The sequence below is a fragment of the Anomaloglossus baeobatrachus genome, chromosome 4 (genome assembly GCF_048569485.1).
Source record: "Anomaloglossus baeobatrachus isolate aAnoBae1 chromosome 4, aAnoBae1.hap1, whole genome shotgun sequence".
Classification (NCBI taxonomy): domain Eukaryota; kingdom Metazoa; phylum Chordata; class Amphibia; order Anura; family Aromobatidae; genus Anomaloglossus; species Anomaloglossus baeobatrachus.
Window position 1 is genome coordinate 294,760,502 of NC_134356.1, and position 18,507 is coordinate 294,779,008.

At 42.3% G+C, this 18,507-nt stretch overlaps 1 protein-coding gene across 5 annotated transcripts in view; it reads right to left on the reverse strand.

Moving 5' to 3' along the window:
* The window catches only part of OSBPL8 (oxysterol binding protein like 8), a 351,787-nt gene that overhangs the window by 120,242 nt on the left and 213,038 nt on the right, over positions 1-18,507 (reverse strand). For all 5 annotated transcript variants that reach the window (XM_075344912.1, XM_075344911.1, XM_075344913.1 and 2 more), the window contains one exon: positions 13,665-13,802. In XM_075344912.1, coding sequence (XP_075201027.1) covers positions 13,665-13,802 — 138 coding nt within the window. The remainder of the gene's footprint in view (positions 1-13,664; positions 13,803-18,507) is intronic.

The following is an 18,507-nucleotide window of genomic DNA, read 5'->3' on the forward strand; positions in this document are numbered from 1 at the left end:
AACTCTAAAACCACAAATGAATGAAAGAGAAGATGTCAATTTTAACATTCTAGCCGAAGTTTACTTTTTTAAATGAAAAAACTAAAATAAAATAAAAATTAGAATGTTTCTCAACTGAAATTCTGAATGATGAAGTCACAGACTTTTTGCGACCCTTCTGCCATGTGTGACGTTTCCCTTGATGGATATGCCATTATTATAATGCCATTTTATTGCTCTGCAATGCTAGACCACACCTCTTGCCCAATGGTATAAAAGAACTAAAGAAGGGCAGAAAATGTAAAAAAAAATTTAAAAAAATCTAAAGCATACATATTTTTTTTTTTACCATTAAAAAGGCTTTTTATATATAAACTAAAAAGTGCACATTTGTTACTTTCGTAACGATCCAACCTATAAAACCAAATCATAACCCATATGATGGATGCCATTAAAAAAAAATAAAATAAAACAAGCAAAAAATGTTCCAAAAAGTGATCCAAAAGTGTATAAAAATATATGGCATCACTAAAAATGTCACTTTGTATTGCAAAGAATGTGGCCGCCCCAAATTCAATTTTTTTTCTATGTGCAGCCCATACACGCAGCAGAGTTTGAGACCCCTGGTCTAAATGAGCAGATTCCCTCAGATATACATAAGAGCTATATTTTACCTGTTTTTCATTGGTGGAGAAACAATGAGAAGGGTTACTCATGTCTATACATTACAAAGCCCATCGTTTGAGTAGGTTATAAATATTAGCTGTTTGAAGCAGGCCACAATGCACCTGCAAGTGTCCCCTTAATTGCTTATCCTGATTTGTACTGCACACAACATACTTTTAGGAGAGGCTGGGGTTGTTTTGTATTAGAAGTGTGTGTCTACCAGATGTAGGATGAGGCATGAGAACGACGGGTTAGATACTCGGGGCTCGGACGGATACCAGGGGATATCTTCCATCTTATACTTGGCGCTTGGAGTGTTGGTGATATGATCGATTATTGAGCATGCCTGTGAAATGGTACATTTATTCATGTAACTGCATATCTGTGTATTTTTCGTTTCGTTTTTAATGTATAATCTGTTTTAAAAATCTTTTTCAAAATAAAAAGTTGAATAAAAAAAAAAAAAAAAAAAAGAAGTGTGTCTGAAGCTAGGGTCACACGTAGCGACGCAGGAACGATCACGACTGACTACCTCCCTTATCAGAATCGCTGCTGCGTCGTTACATGGTCGCTGGTGAGCTGTCACACAGGCAGATCTCACCAGCGACCAGTGACCAGCCCCCAGCGATGCGTGGAAGCGATGCTGCGCTTGGTAACTAAGGTAAATATCGGGTAACCAAGCAAAATGCTAAGCTGGTTACCCGATATTTACCTTGGTTACCAGCACACACCGCTTAGCGCTGGCTCCCTGCACTCCTAGCCAGAGTACACATTGGGTTAATAAGCAAAACTTTGCTTATTTACCCGATGTGTACTCTGACTACACCTGCAGGGAGGCGGTGCTGGCAGCCTGAGAGCGGCGGTCGCTGGTAACCAAGGTAAATATCGGGTAACCAGCAAAGCAGTTCGCTTGGTTACCTGATGTTTACCTTGGTTACAGCTTACTACATGCTGCCAAAAGCCGTCTCCTTGCTCCCTGCTCGCTTCAGTTCGTCGCTCTCTCGCTGTCACACACAGCGATGTGTGCTTCAAAGTGGGAGAGCAACGTCCAAAAAATGAAGCAGGACATTCAGCAACAACCGGCGACCTCACAGCAGGGGCCAGGTCGTTGTTGGATGTCACACACAGCAACGGGACGTCACTGCTACGTCACAGAAAATGGTGACTTAGCAGCGACGTCATTGACGCTGTCGCTGTGTGTGACACCACCTTTAGGCTAGTTTCACACATCCGGCTTTTCGCCAGATTCGGCGAACTCCAGTACAGTGTGCAATGGCAGCGGGACAAGCTCCGGTCATGTGACCGGAGCATGTGACCGGAGCTTGTCGTGCTGCCATTGTACTGTATCACACTGTACTGGAGTGCGCCGAATCTGGCGAAAAGCCGGATGTGTGAAACTAGCCTTACTAAAGTGAATTTAAAAAAAAAAACAAAAAAAAACACCAAGGCCTGACTCAAGTAGGTGTGCATGAAGAAAGTCAATCTGCAGCACAATCACATGGAATTAGTAAGTAACTCCGCAGCGAAGATCAACACAATTGAAATATGGTATTTCACAGAGTACATCTATAACTGTGTATACAGAGTAGTATTTTTTTAATCTAAAATGTATTTTGACACAAAACAAAACATGGTAAACAGTAGGTCTACTTTTTTGCCTTCATCCGAATGCTGGAAGTAATATGCAATATTACAGTATTATTAAAGGGTTAATTTTTGCTGCATTCCTACAGAAAAGAGATGCTGTACTGTAACTAATGCTTAGCTCTTGTGTGTAGATTTACCAGCTTCGAGGATGGGAGAGCAGAGTCTTTACAGTGCAAGAGCTTTGCCTCCTGGCAGCCACAGTGAAAAAAATTGCAGGAACAGGGTCTGTACAATGTGGTCGCTCCTGGGGTTCGCTCACATGAGTATAGATTGAATGAGTGCTAGCCGATGTTTATCGAATAACACGTGGACCAACGTTATTCAATGGAGCAGTGTTGATCAGTATTTTTTTCACAAGCCGATTCCGTTTTATAATAAAATTGCTACATGATGTGAGTGGAAGCACAAATTGGACGGCAAGCACTCATTCAAATCATTGTTTTTCGTGGAAATCATCAGGCTGCACTCGGATGACATCCAAGTGCAGCCCAATTATCACTGACTCCGAATGGAGAAATGTCCTCCATTTCCCGACAGTGCTACAATTCTCTCATGCGAGGAGAGGATCACACTAAGCTGACACTGTAATGATGCTAGTGTCACAGAGTGCTAGATCCACACTGGAAAAATCAGATCTGCAGTCTATAACACGAATGACAGATCGGAGGGGTGTGAATTCACAGTGTGCGCGCAGCCACAGTGCTTTAAGAAAAACAGGTCCTGACACTACACAGCTCTCCTCTCACTAGGAGTGCTTTAAGAAAAACAGGACCTGACACTACACAGCTCTCCTCTCACTAGGAGTGCTTTAAGGAAAACAGGACCTGACACTACACAGCTCTCCTCTCACTAGGAGTGCTTTAAGGAAAACAGGACCTGAGACTACACAGCTCTCTTCTCACTGAGTGCTTTAAGGAAAACAGGACCTGAGACTACACAGCTCTCTTCTCACTGAGTGCTTTAAGGAAAACAGGACCTGACACTACACAGCTCTCTTCTCACTGAGTGCTTTAAGGAAAACAGGACCTGACACTACACAGCTCTCTTCTCACTGATTGCTTTAAGGAAAACAGGACCTGACACTACACAGCTCTCTTCTCACTGAGTGCTTTAAGGAAAACAGGACCTCACACTACACAGCCCTCCTCTCACTATGAGTGCTTTAAATTTGTCAGAACGCTCAAACACCCTGTCCTTTCTGTGAGAATGTCACCAAGGCCTTAGATGTCTAGTCTAATTTGCCCAGTCTCTCTTCCACCGCAGACTCTGTGGCTCCCGCATCATTATAATCATTATATCGCAGTGAGTGAGCAGTGAAGTCAGCCTTTGCTCTCCCCTCCCTGCAAAGACGCAGAGCACACTGTGCACACACTCACCCCTACTTAAAGTTGGTAGCTGCATCCACGAGACATTGTCTACGGATGTAAGGAGCTGTTACAGCACAGTTCAGCATATGTTTCCAAACAGCACGGAAGCAAGATAGGGAAATTAATGATTTTACAATACTTTTGCATCATCTATTTCCAGCTTAAAAATAAATTTGAAAAAAGTAGTTACTCTAACATTTTGTGAAGTTTGTACATTTTAGACAAAAACAAAACATACTTTATTTAAAAATACTTTTTTAATTGGATTTTTCAATAATGACAAAGGTTTTCTGATGTACTCAGAATCACTGTTGTTAAAGGGAACCGGTCACGTTAAAAAAACGCTATTAACCTGCAGATATGGGGTTCATTTGCAGGTTTGAAGCATTTGAAATCTGCTTGGTGCCTCCACAATGAAACCCGCTACCGGGAGGAAATTAACTTTATTCATCCTGGCAGCATTTGCATTTCAGGCACGCGGGTGGAACTGTAACCGCACCCCATACGTTGACTGACAGCCACTAGGCATAAGAGGAAGCTGTCAGTCAGTGCGTGAGGTGTGGTTAAAGCAGCCGCTGTCCAAACACTGAGCAGTGACTGAAAACGTGCTGGCGCCGTCCCCTGACTGAAACCTGAAGGCTGACATGAAGTATAAAGTTAATTTCTACCCTGCAGTGGGGTCCTATGTGCAAGCACTGGACAGGTTTCAAAAGCTATTAACCTGCATATTAACCCCATATCTGCAGGTTAATAGAGTTTCTTCACATGGCAGGTACTATTTAACTTAGAAGTGTTAGAACTCAAATCCTAAAGTTTGCAAAATCCAGAAATCTCTGTATAAATTCCTCCAGCAGCTTCCTGCAAACAATGAAACACAACAACAGATCATAATTATCTCATTGTAAATGATAAAGTACTAAATTATTAACACACATCCAAATAGAAGCTTGACAGGAGCGCATATAGTTAAATTACCACCCACGCTGCAGCCAGCAGATCACAGCACTGTACCAACGGCTAAAAATATGTTTGGATTCTAATGCTGTACTGAAAGCAGATACAGAACATAATGTACAAACCAAGTAAAGAAAGAAAATGTACTCAAAAATGATGAATAGTAATGACTCCTCAATATTGGACAGAAATTAGCATGGAAAAAAATAAAAATAGAACATAATCCAATACACTTGTTTGACCGTACAGAAGTAAAAAGATGAATTAAGGGAATATAATCAGTCACTTACAAAAAATTATACAAGCTATAATCTGCATAAATATTTAGCAGAGGCCTAGGATGCAGGGAGGATTAGCATTACGGACCTTCACCACCTCCAGACATCCACCTTCTGCTCTAATCTTTAACAATCTGAAAGGGGTATACCCACCTCTAAGATCCTATCCCAATATGTAGCAGGTAAAAGAATAATATTAGCAAATACCTCCAATTAGAAATGCAGTATAGTTCTGATTACCTCATGTGCAGGGTATTACAGCTTAGGCTAGGTTCACATTTCCGTTGTTTTGCATCAGTCACATGCGTTGCTTGACGCTTGTGAGTGATGTGTTGTACAACAGATGACAAGAATTAGAATTCATTGTCGGACTCCGTTGTAAAAGAGAGAACGATCAGCTGATCTTCACAATAGCCGTTCGGCTTTTGAGAAAGAACAGATGATCTCCCGGCGGCCGGCTAATGAGAATGATCAGCTGATCGCTCACAGGTGCCGGCCGCCGGGTGATCAGCTGATCGTTCGGCCGCCAAGAATGTGTGCGGGGATCGGGGGGCGGAGTGCGGGGTGGGTGGAGCCGAGTGGGGCCATGGCGCTGAGGACGTCAGTGCCGGTGACTGCATGGCTTGGGACAGGTGAGTGTGTGTGAGTGTGTACATGCGAAGTGCGGGAGGGGGCGAGGACGAATGTGGAAGTGTCGGGCTCCCTGCACACGTAGCCAGGGTAAATATCGGGTAACTAAGCAAAGCACTTTGCTTGGTTACCCGATATTTACCTTGGTTACGTGTGCAGGGAGCCAGAGAGAGCATGCGCAGCGAAATCCTACGGATTGCGCTGCTCAAAAAACGTTACAGGCTGCGTTCCTCCCGCCCGGCGGTCAGTCATTCCACGACTGATCAGTCGGGCGGAGGATGCAACGCAGCATCATCAGTCACAATCCGACGCTCATACAAGTCTATGGGAACAACGGAATCCGCTAAACGGATTCCGTTGTTTACCAGAGCCGCGGATTGTGACTGATATAAATTGACGGAAATGTGAACCTAGCCTTAGGCATTCATAGTTACGACCACTCATATAGTGACAGTTGTTCGTGGTTGTAACCATGGATATCTAAAACTACTGTAATACTCTGCACATGAAGTGACATATCTTATCAGGAAACCTATACTACATTACTAATTGGAGATATTTTCCCATATTTTTATTACTACACCTACTACTATTTATTAGGTTAGAATCTTTCAGATCCATCCTCGCATCCTAATAAGGTACCCCAGATTCATAAACTAGTAGCACAGAAACTAGAACACTGTTGTAGTCTTCCTCTGGAACACCTGTTTCTTCACCTATTTGGTAAAACTGGAGGATGACCATTTTTGGAACTCATACAAGGTTAACACCCTTGGAAACTTTTACATTCATGGCCGAAAGTGCTGGCACCCTTGAAATTGATCCAGAAAATGAAGTATTTCTCCTGGAAAAGTCTTGAAATTACATGATTTGATATACAAGTTTATTTCCTTTGTGTCTATTGAAACAATACCAAAAAAAAACAAAAAAACTATTGTGCATAATTTTGCACAAAACTACAAAAATGGTCCAGAAAAAATTGTTGGATCCCTTTACTTAATATTTCTTAGCACACCCTTTGGAATAAATAACTGCAATCAATCGCTTCATAAAACCATCAACAAGCTTCTTACACCTCTCAACTGGAATTTTGGACCATTCTTCTTTTGCAAACTGCTTCAGGTCTCTCAACAGCAATTTTAAGATCTCTTCACAGGTGTTCAATGGGATTTAAATAAGGACTCATTGGGGAGACAAAGGAGAAACCGCCATTATATGTTGATGCCTGGCATAGAGAACTGGGATGTGAGTTTCCCCTGGCTTGTTGGCAAAGGGCCTTCACTGTCAACCACAAGATCTCAGTTTCCTGAAGGATTCAAGAGCTGAATTTAAATTATAATGCGTTGGTATAGAACTCCGTCAAACTACACAGGATATACCCAGAAATCTCAAATCTCTGTTGGAGATGTGCTGGGGGTAGGGAACAATGCTACATGTATGGTGGAGCTGCCCTGGCATTAGACCACTCGGGGACAACGTATTTCAGCTATATAACCATTTGCTTTCTGACCAGATCATGCCCTCTTGTCCATATTCTCGAAATCCATAACTAATGTTAAGAAAGACCTCTTGCCGTTCTTTCTGATTGCGGTGTGTCAGCTTATCCCTAGGTTCTGGAAAACCACCTTCGTCCTGACAAGGATAGATTGGGTAGACACAGTTAACACTCCAACGCCTGGAAGAAGTCAGGGCATTCAACGAGAAGTTTGACTCTAAATGGTTTGCGACCTGGCACCCTTGGATATTTTTTAAGGAAACGGATGATTTTCAAAAGTGGTTGACACAAAAGATACTGGAGACCTGATTGGGTCTGTGAGTGCAGACCAAGGACCTAAAGTAGACTATCCTGTCCCCACTATGGGGATATCCTATCAGAACCCCTTCCCCCCTATCTTTCCTTTCCTCTTATCTCACTTCCTCTCTCCTATCTTACTCTTGTTTCTGATTATTTGTTGTTCTATAACCAAAATAGAGAGAGAATTGTCCACTTGGCAATACATTGATTATTGTTGAATGTTTTATAGGTATAGGTATAGGTGTGTGTATATATATATATATATATATATATATATATATATATATATATATATATACATATACATATATATATATTTATATATATATATATACATATACATATCTATATACATCTAGAAGGAAGGGGTAACCCCTGTACTGACCTAATTGCACTTGATATACTATTTCTGCCTAATTGAATGCCTGGAAACGCATGGTAATTTTTCTTCTCTGTTTAATAATAAAAATATATTTAAACTTAAATACGGACTCATTCAGAACTCTCCAACTATTTGTTTCAATCCATTTCTGGGTGCTTCTTGAAGGATGTTTGGGGGGGGTCACTGTCCTGCTGAAAGATCCATGACCTAGGACTCAAACCCAGCTTTCTGACACTTGACATTATACTGTGACCCAAAATCCTTTGGTTATCTTTAGATTTCATGATGCTTAGCAACACAGTCAAGGACCCCGGTGCCACAAGCACCTCCACCATATTTGAATGTAAGTAATGTGTTCTTTTCTTGTAGACCTCATTCCATTTGTGCTTTACCAAAAACTCTATCTTGGTCTCATCTGTCCACAAGATACTGTCCCAGAAGGTTTCTGGATTACTCATGTACATTTTGGCAAAATGCAGTCAAGCTTTTTTATGTCTTGGTGTCAGCAGTGGGGTCCTCCTGGGTCTCCTACACTAACGTTTAATTTAATTCAAATGTCAACAGTTAGTGTGTGCTGACAATGATGCACCCTGAGCATGTAGCATAGCTAGAATTTTTTGGGAATTTTTATACACCATCCGGACTATCCTGCTTTTCAACCTTTCATCAATTTTTCTCTGAAGTAAACGTCCAGAAAGATTAGCTATAGTGCCATGTGTTGCAACTATTTTTGATTGTTGCGCACTGAGGACAAAGGAACATCAAGATGTCTAGAGATGGACTTGTAACCTTGAGGTTACTCATATAGTTCCTCTTAAGGCCCCTTTACACACTGAGACTTTCTAGCGATCCCATCAGTGATCCCAAACTGGCCGGGATCGCTACAAAGTCTCTGGTGAGCTGTCAAACAGGCAAACCTGGAAAACGACGCAACAGCGATCCGGACCTGCAGAACGACCTAGCTAGTCATTGGGGACGTTGTAAAGCAGCTTTTTTGAAAGGGAAGTCGCTAACGAAGTCGCTGTAAAGGCCCGTTTACACACAGACTTTCTAGCGATCATGCTGCACAGCGGGAAACAAAGGACCAAAGAATGGTCCTGAGAGATGTGTAGTGATCAGCAACCTCACAGCAGGGGCCAGGTCGCTAATGTGTTTCACACACTGCAATGTCGCTGGGGAGGTCGCTATTACGTCACAAAAGCAGTGACGTTACAGCGATGTCGTTTGCGATGTTGCAGTGTGTAAAGGGGCCTTTACTGTTCTCCATGCTTAGTGTTGCACACTCAGATACACAATGCAAACATTGAGTGAACTTTTCCCCTTTATACTGTATCTGGTTTCAGGTGTGATTTTTATATTAGCCTCATCTGTTGCTTGCCACAGGTGAGTTTGAATGAGCAACACATGCTTGAAACAAAGTTGTTTACCCACAATTTTGGAAAGGTGTCAACAATTTTGTCTGTCTCATTTTGGGGGTTTTATGTGAAATTTGCCCTTTCATGTTTTTGTGTGTGTTTTTCTAATACACACAAAAGGAAATAATCTTGTATAACAAAACGTGTAAATGCAATCATTTTCTGGGAGAAATACTTCATTTTCTGGAACAATTTCAAGGCTGCCAACACTTTCGTCTAGGACTGTATATGTGAAATACTAATTCTTACAAATGTAAAGATTTACCAGTTGTCCAAATCATCTTTTTATATATATATGTATAACTATGTCACTATCTCCAATCAATTTTTGAGCTTTAACTGCCAAGTTACAAAATTGACCCTTATAACAGTACTTAAAGGGAGTCTGTCAACACAGCTTGACTGTTCAAACTAAGCACAGACGCACCCTGACAAGGTAAAATATTTAAGTGCACCATCCCACCTACGGTACTTGTTTTCCATCCATCTCTGCCCTTCTCTGGCTCTATGAATCAAAAGCTAGCAAAGTGGAGAGGAGGATGGAAATAAATGGAAAACAAACAAGTGGGAAGGTGCACTGGCTCTGCCAATTGCACTGGATGCATTTACTTGGTTTGAGCAGTCATTTTGTGCTGAAAGAGGCCATTTAAAGGGAATCTGCAACCAGGTTCTTGCCATCTATTCTGAGAAAAGCATAATGTACCCTATAAGGAGACCCTGAATCCAGCAGTGTCACTTACCAGGGTGCTTTCTGTAGTATTTATAAAATCACTATTTTATTAGCAGGAGCTTATTGGTAGAAGACTAGTAAACCTTATGTCATGCAGTCGTCCATATTCAGGAGCTCTGTATAATCCCACCTCCACCACTGATTGACAAATTTCTGCCTATGCATAATGTACATTTAGAGCTGTTAATCAGTGGTGTTGGTGGGATTATCCAGAGCACAGCATTTAGAGAACAAGTAGATTCAGAGGCATATCTAGGTGGGGACAAACAGGGAATTTAAGCCAGGTGCAGCTAGCAGAAGATAACATAAAATCGGGTGATGTGGAAGTCCGAAATATGTCCCAGGCAGCTGCATTTATTCTTCTCTGGGGTGGGATTCCACCGGTCTCTGAGTCGGCTGTCAAACCAACAAGCGTCTCAAAGAAGGTCACAGTCTCCCAGCAATCCATGGCCCTTGAGTCTTTCGGATGCGAGTACAATTGAGGCCCTGACTGCCATCACTTACAGGTCTGAATTATGTCAGCAGCATGATCAGGTGAGACAATATGAATAAGTAAGGAAAGGGTATGGTCAGGGGGCACTAAGCTGATGTGAGGAGACAGTATGGGCAAGGGGGCTGTGAATGTGTGAGGAAACAATATATGCAGGTGGCCAGGGAAATGTATGAGGAAACAGTATGGGTGGGATTGTGTGGGACTGGGAACTAACTTTGTGAATAGACACTGGCAAGAATGCTGGGAATGTGTGAGGAGACAGTATGGGCAAGAGGGAAATCTTTGCGGAGATAGCATGGGGCGTGAGAGTGTGCAGGGGTACAATATAGAGACTTAAAAGTGTGGGGAGCAGTAGAGAGAGGAGAAAGCATGTTGGAGAGCATGAAGGCATAGTATGGTGACGACGATATGTAGTGAGGTCTGCTGAAGATCCCTGTGCCTGGCATCACAGTAATCCTGTGAAAACCAGGCCATGGCTGGCATTCATAGGAGACTGTGATTTCTTATATCTACAGCAATGCTGGGGAATTGATACACATGTGGTCAAAATTGTTGGTACCCCTCGTTTAATGAAAGAAAAACCCACAATGGTCACAGAAATAACTTCAATCTGACAGAAGTAAAAATAAATAAAAAAATCTATGAAAATGAACAAATGAAAGTCAGACATTGCTTTTCAACCATGCTTCCACAGAATTTTTTTTAAAAAATAAAACTCATGAAACAGACCTGGACAGAAATTATGGTAACCCTGAAAATAATGTGACAAAAGGGACATGTTAAATCAAGGTGTGTCCACAATTAGCATCACAGGTGACTACAATCTTGTAATCAGTCAGTGGACCTGTATACAGGGCTACTGTTTCGTGACATGGTGTGTACCCCACTCAATATGGACCAGAGGAAGCGAAGGAAAGAGTTGTCTCAGCAGATTAGAAAGAAAAATTATAGACAAGCATGTTAAAGGTAATGGTTATAAGAACATCTCCAAGCAGCTTGATGTTCCTGTGAATACAGTTGCACATATTATTTATAAATATAAAATCAATGGGACTGTAGCCAACCTCCATGGACGTGGCCGCAGGAGGAAAATTGATGACAAATCAAAGAGACAGATAATACTAATGGTAACAAAAGAGCCCAGACAAACTTCTAACGAGATTAAAGGTGAACTTCAAGCTCATGGAACATCAGTGTCAGATCACACCAACTGTCGTTGTTTGAGCCAAAGTGGACTTCAAGGGAGATGATCAAGGAGGACACCATTGTTGAAAAAAATTATAAAAAAGCCAAACTGGAATTTACCAAATTACATGTTGACAAGCCACAAAGCTTCTGGGAGGATGTCGTATGGACAGATCAAACAAAATGGAACTTTTTCACAAGGTACATCAGCTCTATGTTCACAGACCGAAAAATGAAGCTTATCAAGAAAAGAACACTGTCCCTACTGTAAAACATGGAGGATGCTCTGTTATGTTCTGGGGATGCTTTGCTGCATCTGGCACAGGGTGTCTTGAATCTGTGCAGGGTACAATAAACATGCACAGAGGTGAAGGCTCAGCAATGGACCTGGGGAAAGTGAGTGAAGCACCTTTTTTTCTTCTTTTAATAAAACAAACTATGCTTGGGACAGGAGTTTCCTAAAAATTAGAAACCCCTTTAATAAGATGCACAATAATGTAAAATATTTAAATAAATAAAAACATAAAATAATAATAAAAACATTTCACTCCCAGTATTCCAGCGCCATATCGGCAATCCTCCCCGCTGGCGTCCTGCTTACTTGGCAATAACATTTACATCCCACATAAATGCCTCAACCGTGTACCACCTACTACTAATACCGATCCCCTGTGGTGCATAGTATGTCAGTGCAGCATCCAAATTAAACAGAAACGGAAACTGGTTGGTACATAATATCTTGTTTTAACTGTATTGCTGACTAGGTACAGCATTATATTAAATCAGTATTTTTAGATTTAAATCACTACCTTATTGCAGGTGCCCCCAATCTTGTTGACAATCTGCAGCGGTCACATCCCAACAATAGCACACGTGACGGCACTAGCAGGAGTCTGGGATCAGCAGCACATGCTGCCTACATTAGCATGACCAATAAGCCTAGTGACTGGCTGCAGCAGTTATATGCACTAAAGGCCGCATTACACGCTGCGATATTGTGACCGATATCGCTAGCATGCGTACCCGCCCCCATCGGTTGTGCGACACAGGCAAATCACTGCCCGTGGCGCACAACATCGCGCGGACCCGTCACACTACTTACCTGCCAAGCGACGTCGCTGTGACCAGCGAAGCACCTCCTTTCTAAGGGGCGGTTCGTTCAGCGTCACAGCAGCGTCACTGAACCGCCGCCCAATAGAAGCGGAGGGGCGTAGATGAGCGGGACTTAACATCCCGCCCACCTCCTTCCTTCCTCATTGCGGGCGGACGCAGGTAAAATGAGGTTCCTCGTTCCTGCGGTGTCACACGTGTGCTGCCACAGCAACGAGGAACTACATCGCTAGCTGCAGCAGCGATAATCGAGAATAGGGGGGCATGTCACCGATGAGTGATTTTTACCGTTTTTGCGACGATTCAAAATCGCTCATAGGTGTCACACGCAACGACATCGCTAAAGCGGCCGGATGTGCGTCACAAATTCCGTGACCCCAACGAGATCGCTTGAGCGATGTTGCAGCATGTAAAGCGACCTTTAGTCATGGTCACAGCTGCAGTCGGTCAACTAAAATCGGGGGCAGTGGCACAGATTGAACCTGGAGAGGATGAGAAAATGTGGTTTTATTATTTTTCACTAGCCCAAACCCTATGGAAATATGGATACTTTTTAAAACAAAAAAAACACCTTTGCCTCGGAGAACAATTTCAATATTGGAAAAACCCAATCGACCAGCCTGCTAAATGATCACTATGTACATTATTTACATTGATGCTGTACATATGGAACGTAACAAATAAAAATCTGTCATATTTTCACCAGATTACACTTTATGTGAATAATTGCCTAAATGAACTACAATTTTTAATGATTTACTCATTACATTTCAAAGGACAAGTACTGAGCGGCATCACGTTATTTGGCATCACTACAAATCATATCTGCTATTTCCTGTACTTGAAGGTTTTAGGAATCTAAATATAAAAGACTGACATTGTAGAGTAAACAGAAATTCAAGGTTATTATGGTTAAAAGCAAAAATCCACTTCAAGGTCCATGGCACCAACGAGACGTCTGAAAAGTGTGCATAACTTGTATCAATAAAAAAAAACATGAATTTGCTATAGAATTCAGATTGGGGTTTCTTACCATGACTGTGGATGATCCCGGGGCTTAGCGTAGCCTGGACCAAGTCTTTGGTTGGCGATAGATATGCATCTTTACCCTGCCGCTGGCTCATTTTTGTCGCAAGTATCACTGGAGACTCATCACTGTTTGTTACCACATCTGGAGAAAGAAAGACACAAAACCTTCAGAAATGTTCAATATCCCCATCAACTATGTAATCCAACCTTTGAAAGCGGGGAAGGGTCGGCAGTGTCATTTCATAAGCTGAAGACATGTTCTTTGTGCTTTTAGGTTACTGCATGGGACAAGATCGAGGATGAAGGCGGACAGGCAGAGTGGTAAACATTAAAAGGGTCTCTGTCAGCACAGAATGACTGTTCAAACCAAGTACAGGCGCTCATGCATCATGGCGGGGCTTATCATTTAAAACACCTACCCACCTGCTTGTTTACCCTCAAACTCCACCCTCCCCTCTTCTGATTGACTTCATAGAGCCAGAGAAGGGAGGCGATAGATGGAAAACAAGCAGGTGGAAAGGTGCACTTACATGAATAACCCCGCCATAATGCCCAAGGCCTGTACTTGGTTTGAAGTGATTCTGTAAGGACACAGTCCTATTAAATGGTTGTTCCAGTCTTATATTGATGACTAAAGCGGGCTTTACACGCTACGACATCGCTAGCCGATGCTAGCGATGTCGAGCGTGATAGCACCCGCCCCCATCGTATGGCCGATGTGTGTTGATCGCTGCCGTAGCGAATATTATCTACCTATGTACCTGCTCTGTGACGTCGCTGTGACCGGCGAACCGCCTCCATTCTAAGGGGGCGGTTCGTTCAGCGTCACAGCGACGTCACAGACCCGCTGCCCAATAGAAAAGGAGGGGCGGAGATGAGCGGCCGGAACATCCCGCCCACCTCCTTCCTTCCTCCTTTTCTGGTGGACGCAGGTAAGGAGAGGTTTGTCGTTCCAGCGGCGTCACACATAGCGATGTGTGCTGCCGCAGGAACAACAAACAACCTCGTTACTACAGCAGCAATGATAATTGGGAAGAGGGGGGCATGTCACCGATGAGCGATTTTGAACGTTTTTGCGACGATTCAAAATCGCTCATAGGTGTCACACACAACGATATCGCTAAAACGGTTGGATGTGCGTCACAAATTCCGTGACCCCAACGAGATCGCTTTAGCGATCTCATAGCGTGTAAAGCCACCTTTATTCTATCATTCAAATAGGTGTGGATCTGCGCCACCCGGCAGTGGCCACTACACAGTTGACAGAGCAGTGCTGCTCTGCTATGCAACTTCTAACATCTGGCCGACCTGTGACACAGGACTTATCGGTGGAGATGCAGAGTGTTGGACTCATACCAATCTGTTATTAATTTTATTTAGTTTTAGAAGACCATGGATACCATGGTAATCTACATGTGAAAAGGAGTTAACATACAAAATGAAAATGTAAATTTACATTGAAAAAACTAGCAATGACAAAATGGAAAAGAATGGAGAGGGCCTTGTGCTTGCTGGCTACAGCAGGGATGCACAACCTGTGGCTTGGGAGTCATATGTGGCTCACGGGCCCATGATGTGCGGCTCGCAGCTGTCTTCCAGTTTGTTGCACTAGCAAACGCTTATGAAGAGGAGGTCTCCACATGGTGACGTTTATGAGTAACTCCACATAGAAGAGCAGATCTAAATGGGGATAAGTTAGGATCCCATGGCTATACTCCCTTGGTGTGATTTCTGTGGAAAAGCTTTGGCTGTAGGTATAAAAATAATGGGGCCCCTGAATGAGTCCCGTGACCTTCTCTCTGAGCTAAATGTGGCTCTCAAGGTCAGAAAGGTTGGGGGCCTCTGGATTACAGGATATGGATGATCTATCCTTAGGAGAAATCATCAATATAAAAGTAATGGAGGGGTAGTACATGTGAGTAAGCACACCCAGTAGTACATGGAACTAAGGTGGTGACATCCAGAAACAACAGATTACATAGGCGGATGCTGTAAAGAAGATAACCGTTCTGACAAAATGTTTTATTACTGGATAAATGGATTATCAAATTCCAGAGCCCCTTTTCTGATTCCACTTCCATGATGAGATGTAATGGAATGTAAGGAATATGGCTGGCTGATGCTGTCAATTTGATAAGGTAGCCCCTTTTTTAATGTTTTCCGTTATTCCGTTGACGCAGCTGTGCTATGTAACTCTGATAACCTGTTACCGGTGCTGCCGCTGGCCTCGGTTACAGACAAAATCGGACATTGATGACCTAGGCCTAGGTCATCAATGTTAAAATCCCGGACAAAACCATTAATGAGCAAAATATTTAATTGCTGTGTTGGGAGTATTTCTTTAACATACATCCTTGATATTTAAGCTAAATACCCGGTATAGCGCAAGATCAGTGATCACAATTAAATTTAGAGTGGAATTTTAAAATGTAGGTAAGAAAATGAGAAAATGATTTGTATCAGAGAACACTAGATACACTGGAAATCACACACTTTCTATGTAAATCCTCTGTACCAGTCTGTCTACTGTAACTTGTATATGGGTTTTGTATGTTATCCCCTCATGTACAGCACCATAGAATCAATAGTGCTCAATAAATAATAATAATAATTTGTCTTTGATGTATGCACCAATTAGAGGTAAAGAATATAAAACTCACAAGATCAGAAACAATAATTAGTTTTTGTCAGACAGGATTTGGTAACCTTCATTGTGTGGTGTTGCAAGTCAATAAAAAAACAAAAAATGAGCCACGTATTATAATGATCAAACTGTTTTATGGCACATGTTGCAGTGTTGGGCTATTGGCCTGTCTACTTGTGTTGTGGTTGCAAACATTGTGGTTGCAGTTTCCTACATTTTATTTGGACACCTGAGAGACAACAATTACTTTGTCCAATTTAATATACTAGCTGTACTACCCGGCTTCGCCCGGGTTAATAACTGTTTTATCAAAATAGAATGTATTAACAAAAATGTATTCTGCACACAAAAACCACAAAACAAATAAATAGAAATGTAATTATTAAAAGGCAAAAACTAAGCTAATAGAAGCATTTCACAACATATATTTCAACATCACAGATATTCCACACAGATTTAACTAAATTGGCCAAGTAATGTGCTCCGTCTGTCTCTTTCCTTGTCTGTCTCTATTTCTCTGTCTCTTTCCCCGTCTGTCTCTATCAAGGTCTGTGTCTTTCACCATCTATCTTTGTCTGTCTCTCTGGCTGTCTCCTACTTCCCTGTCTGCATGTCTGTCTGTCTCTCTGGCTGTCTCCTACTTCCCTGTCTGCATGTCGGTCTGTCTCTCTGGCTGTCTCCTACTTCCCTGTCTGCATGTCGGTCTGTCTCTTTCAAGGTCTGTCTCTTTCAAGGTCTGTCTCTTTCAAGGTCTGTCTCTTTCAAGGTCTGTCTCTTTCAAGGTCTGTCTCTTTCAAGGTCTGTCTCTTTCAAGGTCTGTCTCTTTCAAGGTCTGTCTCTTTCAAGGTCTGTCTCTGTCTCTTTCACCGTTTGTCTTGGTCTGTCTATCTCTCTGTCTCTTTCCCGGTCTGTCTCTCTGTCTCTCTCTATTCGTCTCCCCACCGACATCTTATTACCTCACATATAAGCTTCTTATACTATGAATGTCTTTTGTTCCTATAGCAACCAATCACAGCTCCCACAAATAACCTGTAGTTCCAGGCTCCATTTACTTTAATGAAGGCATGTTTTTATGAGAGTAACTAAAGTGCGGGGTTAAATTTTCCTGTCAAAACATAGTCTATGACGTTTCCTGGGTCACATGAGGTGTCTGTGCAAAATTTCATAATTATAAATGCGACGGTGCGGATACACTTTTCGTTTCACTTTTTCCCCATTATGTAGATAGGGGCAAAATTGGAACGCACGGGGTTAAACTTTTGCCACACAACATAGCCTATGACGCTCTCGGGGTCCAGACGTGTGAGTGTGCAAAATTTTGTGACTGAAGCTGCGATTGTGCAGATGCCAATCCCGGACACGCACACGCGCATGCACGCACGCACACACATGCACACACACGCGCACACACACGCACACACGCGCACACACACGCACAGCTTTATATATTAGATTTTAAAACTGAATGTAGTTACTTTGTGAGAAGGAAAAGGCAGTGCTTAGTGGCAGCTCTGGTGCCAAGGACAGTGCCCCTTCATACACTGGTTCTGCATACCAGCCAGACTCACTACATACCTTGAGTTCTCCTGTTACGCCCTGTGCGCACTAGAAAAGGATTTTTCTTGAGAAATTTCTTAAGTCTGAAAGATTAGCGCACTTGTGTTTAAAAAGCGCACTAATAACGTGTGCGTTTTTAATGCGTTTTTACTGCAGTTTGGTCCCTGCATTATTTTACCATTATCTATGCCAAAAAACGCAGCTACCTGCAGAAAAGAAGTGACATGCTCATTCTTTTTCTCAAGAAATTCTGCAGAAACAATGTTCTTGAGAAAAAAAACAGTGTGCGCACAGCTATTTTTTTTTTTATCCATAGGTTTTGCTGGGGAATGTCTGCAGAAAGGTTACAACCATTTTCTCAAGAAATTTCTGCAGCAAAAACGCAAAAAAAAACAAAACGCGGGTAAAAACGCAGTGTGAACAAGGCCTTAAACTGATTTGTGTTTTATGTCAGCCTGGTATTATGCCAACTTGGTTTTCCTACAGGTAAAGGTGGCCATTCTAACACATGGTCTGGCTATTGCCAAGTCAAAAACATTGGCCACCGGTCGCTGGGCCAAAGCCTGCAGGTTTAGTCTTCAAAATTATGTGGTCATTGGCCAATCACGGGCAAGTTAGAGCTTGGCCAAAACCAAAAGTCTCGCAG